The sequence below is a fragment of the Limulus polyphemus genome, unplaced genomic scaffold (assembly GCF_000517525.1).
Source record: "Limulus polyphemus unplaced genomic scaffold, Limulus_polyphemus-2.1.2 Scaffold2543, whole genome shotgun sequence".
Taxonomy (NCBI): Eukaryota; Metazoa; Arthropoda; class Merostomata; order Xiphosura; family Limulidae; genus Limulus; species Limulus polyphemus.
The window spans coordinates 32,064-38,269 of record NW_013668153.1 but is presented as its reverse complement, the minus strand read 5'-3'; the positions used below and the strand labels follow the sequence as shown (position 1 = coordinate 38,269).

At 35.8% G+C, this 6,206-nt stretch overlaps 1 protein-coding gene across 1 annotated transcript in view; it reads left to right on the top strand.

Annotated features, from left to right (window-relative positions):
• The window catches only part of LOC106467247 (inhibin beta chain-like), a 14,175-nt gene extending 9,710 nt beyond the window's left edge, over positions 1 to 4,465 (top strand). Inside the window, exon 2 of the mRNA XM_022395378.1 lies at positions 3,194 to 4,465. Within this exon, the coding sequence (XP_022251086.1) occupies positions 3,194 to 4,050 (857 nt within the window). The 3' untranslated portion in view covers positions 4,051 to 4,465. The remainder of the gene's footprint in view (positions 1 to 3,193) is intronic.
• Positions 4,466 to 6,206: the final 1,741 nt, after the last annotated feature.

Genomic DNA, 6,206 nt, shown 5'->3' with positions numbered 1-6,206 from the left:
GTCTGTTTGTTGCTAAGCGCAAAGTTATACAATGGGCAATCTGTGCTGTGCCCACTACGGGAATCAAAACCAGGTTTTTAGCGTTGTAATCCGTCCGACTTACATTTACTACCGGGGGAGATGCTAACGAATAAGAACAACTTTAATTTCACACTTCGTGAAGGGTAAGGGAGACAAGAAACGTGACTAACACTAAATATATATCTAAGTTTTTCCCTCTTCTTAGCAATGTACATATCTTTATAACGTGTTAACCCCTTCACCGTCATCGGCACATATGTCTTCCTGCCACGGGCATATATATGGGATACAATTTATGATGATTTTACTTCAGCATTGTTTGTTTGTTTGTTTTTGAATTTCGCGCAAAGCTACACGAGGGCTATCTGAGCTAGCCGTCCCTAATTTAGCAGTGTAAGACTAGAGGGAAGGCAGCTAATCATCATCACCCACTGCCAACTCTTGGTCTACTCTTTTACCAACGAATAGTGGGATTGACCGTCACATTATAACGCCCCCATGGCTGAAAGGGCGAGCATGTTTGGTGTGACAGAGATTCGAACCCGCGATCCTCAGATTGCGAGTCGAGTGCCTTAACCACCTGGCCATGCTTTCTTCAGCAGGATTCGGTCCATGCTTTGGACCAGGGAGGGCCAGGTTCTTCTTCCCTCTCAGGAATTGTTATTTTGTTTGCACTGTTTCTGAATCCTATGTAATAAACCTTGTTGTATTACTCGCAGTATGTTATTTTTTTACAATTTATGAACTTTGTTTTGTCTGTTGAATTTCGCGCAAAACTACTCGAGGGCTATCTGCACTAGCCGTCAATAATTTTCAAGTGATAGAGTAGAGTGAAGACAGTTAGTAAATACCAGTCACCGCCAACTTTCTGGTTATTCTTTTACCAACAAATAGTGGGATTGATCGTCCCATTATAATGCTCCCAGTGCTGAAAAGACAAGTATGTTCGATGAAGGGATTCGAACACACAGATTGCGAGTTGATTGGACTAATCATCATACCATGTTAGGCTTATAACCTTTGTTGCAGCCTTGAAAAGTATAATATTCAGAAAATGTTCTAATAGATGTCGAATAAAATTCATAATTTATTAACTTTATTTATTTTATATTTGAAACCCAGTGTACTTGGCGTCTTAAATATCCATCGATTGCATATATCATGTTGTATTATAAGGGGAATGAACCACATGGTAAGCAAGAAAGATAACTATTTAGAATTCTGTGTGCATGCTTTTTTTTTGTTGTTATTTCCTTTGTCTACTTGCGCTAGTGTTGAACCTATAAGATATATATATAATATACATTCTATAGTTTGTTTGTGTGTTATAGAGCAAAGTCACATTAGGCAATCTGTTGTGTCTATCGCGGGGAATCGATTCGAATTTTAGCGTTGTGAGTCCGTAGACATACCGCTGTCCCACCAAGGGACTACATTATGTAGATCTGAAGTGTAAGTTCACGTAAACTCGGTTTGGTTTTATGGTGAATCTAATACAATGTTGGCGACAACGGCTTCAGTTGAGTTTCATCACATATGCAGTTCGCTTTGATGTCTAAACATTCAACGGTTCGGATTCACGAGCCAACTGCACTTTGCTCTGTAGTTCAGGCTCAGAATATGTTAACCTACTGCCCTACGTTAGGGTTGTTGAGGTCCAAATTGTGTTACCCACTGCACTTCACTGTTACAGATTGTCTATGTTCTATTCTCTCGCCTGATGCACTACACTTAAGTCTGGTCCACTTATTCAGTAAAATTGAATAAGCAATTAAAGTGAGGTTTGTTGTTGTTGTTGTTTTTTGTTCTTTTTTTTTTTACGAGAGTTTAGATTTTTATAAAAGTAATTTTCATCTGGCTAAAGCGTTGTGATAGCGGGAAAAATATCTATGTAGATAAGCTTTCGCAAATGTTATGTAGTTGTAACATAAGTTAAGCCTACTTTCACGCTCGTTAATTTGGTAGAGTTTTTTACGTAATATATTTTTCCATGAAGTTACTATAGTAGTTATTAATCCTCTAATTAGCGAGTTGTATTTATTCCGCTCATTACTGGTGGGGTCTACACATTACACGGTGTTGAGTAATTTTGTGTTTTTTGGCGGTAACCACGAATATTTAGAGAACTGACCAAAACAAAAACAAAAAATAAATGGCTGAAAATAGATGTAAAATACATAGGGGACCCCAGCCCTAATTAATAGGAGGAATTGCAATATTGGTGGGATTTTCTTTCTTGTGTGACTCATATACTATTAGAAATTCTGTAACCAACAAAGCCATAGACTCACAAACAATTAGGTGCCCAAATATTTGAAGAAAATTTATTCAAAAACTCGATGAGGTATATGGCCCATATACGGTTAAAAGCTAAGAACTGCCAAACACCACAGTGACTGTACGATATGTACTGATTCTTTATATCTTTTGACTCACTGAACACTGCTACATTATACATTACTTAAATGTATCAGAAGAAATACAAACTTGCTAATAGTCAAACCAGAAATATATTCAGTAGTGTAAGTTGAGTAACGCTTTACGCTCACAAAACCGACAGATAAAGCAACCGGTTTTTGACTGCGTGTCATTATTTATTTATGCAAACATTTTAATTGCTATAAGTTTGATCATGAAGAGCATCTCTGGTTGTGACTGTACATTTTTGTTAACTCTTTCAATGCACAAGTTTCATTTACTCGATATATCCCATGAAAATATTAAACAAACCAGAATGTTGCTTTTTGAAGTTAAGTACAAAGCTACACAATGGGCTATCTGTGCTCTGCCCACCACGGGTATCGAAACCCGGTTTCTAGCGTTGTAAGTCCGCAGACATACCGCTGTGCCACTGAGGGGCAAACCAGAATAAAAATTGAAAGTTGTATCACAATATACATTTTCAACGTCTGTAATTCCAAATACTTGTGGCGAGGTTGTGGTAACCGGATATCAATTAATACCATTATTATAAACCTATTATTAATTAGCTACTTTTATATCTGCATCTTTAAAACATATTATGTATTATATTTAGTAACTTAGGTAGAAAATTGTAGGACTGATATATGGATTTTATGTTGAGATTTTTCCTTTTCCAGAAATGTTCCATCCAGGCAGAGATCAACATGAAGTGCTTTGGTTAATAATATAAACTTTATTTTTCTTGCAGGTGGTAGATGGAACGAAAATATTCTATTAGACTTCTACCACCCCCAAAGCCGCTCCCAACGACTTCGAGTAGTTTCTGCAAATCTGTGGATCCAGCTCCGTCAGAAAATGCCAAGAACTTCAGATGAGACAGCGCCCAGGAATAATCTGACGCTATACGTATTCGAAGCAGACCGATTCCCAAACAATACAGTGAAAACACTGAGATGGCTCCGATCCCACGATGTTGAATCTTTCACAGTTGGATGGCAGCGGTTTAACCTACGTGTCCCTGTACGGAAATGGTTTTCTAAACCAGAAAGTACAAAGTTAACGCTACTTGTTGACTGTAGTGGTTGTGGTTCAGCAGTAGAACCAGTCCTCTTCAGTGGCGTTAACGGGATCAGAAGGAGAGGTCATCGGAGACGACATCGACATTCTCACAGACATAACCAGTCATCTGCACCAGGTATCAGACCATTTTTAGCAATAACTACAGAGCCCATACCTCGACGGAGAAGCAGGAGATACGCCGTCACGTGCAACACTCATACCACTCAATGCTGTAAGCAGAGCCTGTGGGTTAGTTTCGAACAGCTTAATTGGGACGACTGGATCGTGTGGCCCAGAGGGTACAGCGCTAATTACTGTGTAGGAGAATGTGGTCGATCTCCACAGACACCCGACTTGTTTCCGGATCGTTACTATTATTCTCAAGTGTTAGATGAGTATCGTCGGAAGAATCCATTTGCATCCATCACTCCTTGTTGTGCTCCAACAAAATTGACAAAAATGTCGATAGTGTATCTTGACGGAGACCGAAACATCTACAAGGCCGATCTTCCAAACATGAAAGTGGAGGAATGTGGCTGTACGTAGTGACTGATACCAGTAAATAACTTGAAAGTCCGTCCTAGTGTAGTGTCGATAAATCGGAAGGTAATAGCCTTAAAGGTTTCTGGTCCAACTACCGATTCCAAAAATAAAAGTGAATATTTTTCTGAGCTAGAATAGGTCAGAGGCCAATCTCAGCTCTGGTTGCGGGAGATTGTGAATCCTTGAATTAGTCCAAGTCGCACTGTGATAGCTCGTTTGTGGTGCCTTTGTTTTAAACGCCATAAGAAAAAAAAAAGCTGTTTAACCTACAAGTTACGTCTTGCTTGCATTAATGTTCATCACTTAATATCTAACACCTTCAGAATTTAGCCTATGTTTCAAGTGGCCAGTACATTCTTATATTTTGAAAGTATCATAATTGTATTCAGAAATCTATGGCTTGGTAGGTTAAAAGGAAGCTTAGCAATCTTAAGATATTTGTTAATAATATATACATATATATATTCCGTATTTTTATTCTACATCGTAATAAGTATTTTAAGTAATTCAAAGTCAGAGCGATGATTTATTCTTATTCATACTGTCCTATGATATAAGATGTGTGTGAACGCAGCAAAGAATAAAAATATTATATTATAAAAACATTATTACAGAGAAAATAACATTCTTTAAAAATTTTCAGGAATATACAATATTCTTAAATTATCTTATTCAATTTTAATTAGATTGTTCAAAACATTTAATTCGCGTGTTTTGGAAAGCAGTTTTCCTAATCAATACAGCATATTTCAATGCAAAATATAAAAGCGAATCCTTTTTTATTACATATAACAAACTCGTTTTTAAGTATTAGGTGTAAAAAATTTGCCATTACATTAGTTCTCTGAGATATTAAAGAATACATAACTTTTGATTGTATAATAAGTTAAAAATAAATACTCCTATTTTTCACACAACACCTGATTTGTTTATCAAGAAGCAGTCTTCTTATTCGCTGTTAATACAGGTTTAAATATAGATTTATTCGAAGAAAGTACAGACGATGAAGTTAAGTCCAACTTGAAAATAGCATCTTGAATTTTGCCATTACAAACAAATAGATAAAGATATCGTTTACGAAAACAAACGTGTTTTGTTTTTTTTTGTGACGCGTATTGTTCACAACATCAGTTGAACAATCTTTATTTGAATTTTACTCTTATGACCATGTTTATTTTTTTATTGTTTCTGGTCTGTATACGTACAAAGCCAATAATAATTTCACTTTCCCGCCACGCTGTATTCTATGCTTTATCATAAAATAAAATAAAAAACTGAATGAAGCCTTGATAGTGCGGTACGTTTGATTAACATTCACGTATGTTCTATACATGGTCAGACTTGATCATTTAAAAACGTGACATGTGATTTTTCAGATGTATGCGATAAAGCCTTCATTAAGTCGAAGTATTGTCTTCTTAATATTAAAAAAAGCAAACCTTGTCTGTAAAAACACTCCCATGATGAAAGCTGCCATTAAATATTTGGAAATGCGTTGCCTCAATGGGACCTACGTAAGAGAATGATAGATATTTTCGTGAAGCTCATTAAAGCTAGTCATACCATATAAATGCAGGCTACCAAATCTGTAAGAAAGAAAATGGTATGAAAAGTGAGTCGGAGGTATTTGAAGTATGTTGTATCTCACAAATTATATGAATCATCTAACTAAAGTACAATGTAAGTTGAGTGTGTTGTTGATAATATTAACTGTTTGTCTGACTTAGAAATATTTTAAATTTGAACCTTATATATATATAGGTACGGTCATCATAAAAATAACAATCAACTTCTCTTTAATAATTTATTGTTGCTTTACATAGAAGATCTGGGAAACAAAAACAACTAAGGAACAATACATGCTAAATTTAATTGCAGTAGATTCTAGTATTGTAATAGAAGTGCTAATTTTGAAATCCATACTTGAAACAACAAACGTGGAATGCCCTGTGATATTCTGTTGTGGATAAAATTCATTGTATCGTTGAAATGGAATTTTGAATAAAAGCTTTTGCTTGTATAGAAACATTATTATTTTACATGCATACTTGTTCAACACAACTTTACAAACAAAAATGTTTATGTTGCACTTAAGACCAAATATTTTCCTTCCTATTTCACATTCGGTCTTTATACACCTGTTCAACACAACTTTTAAA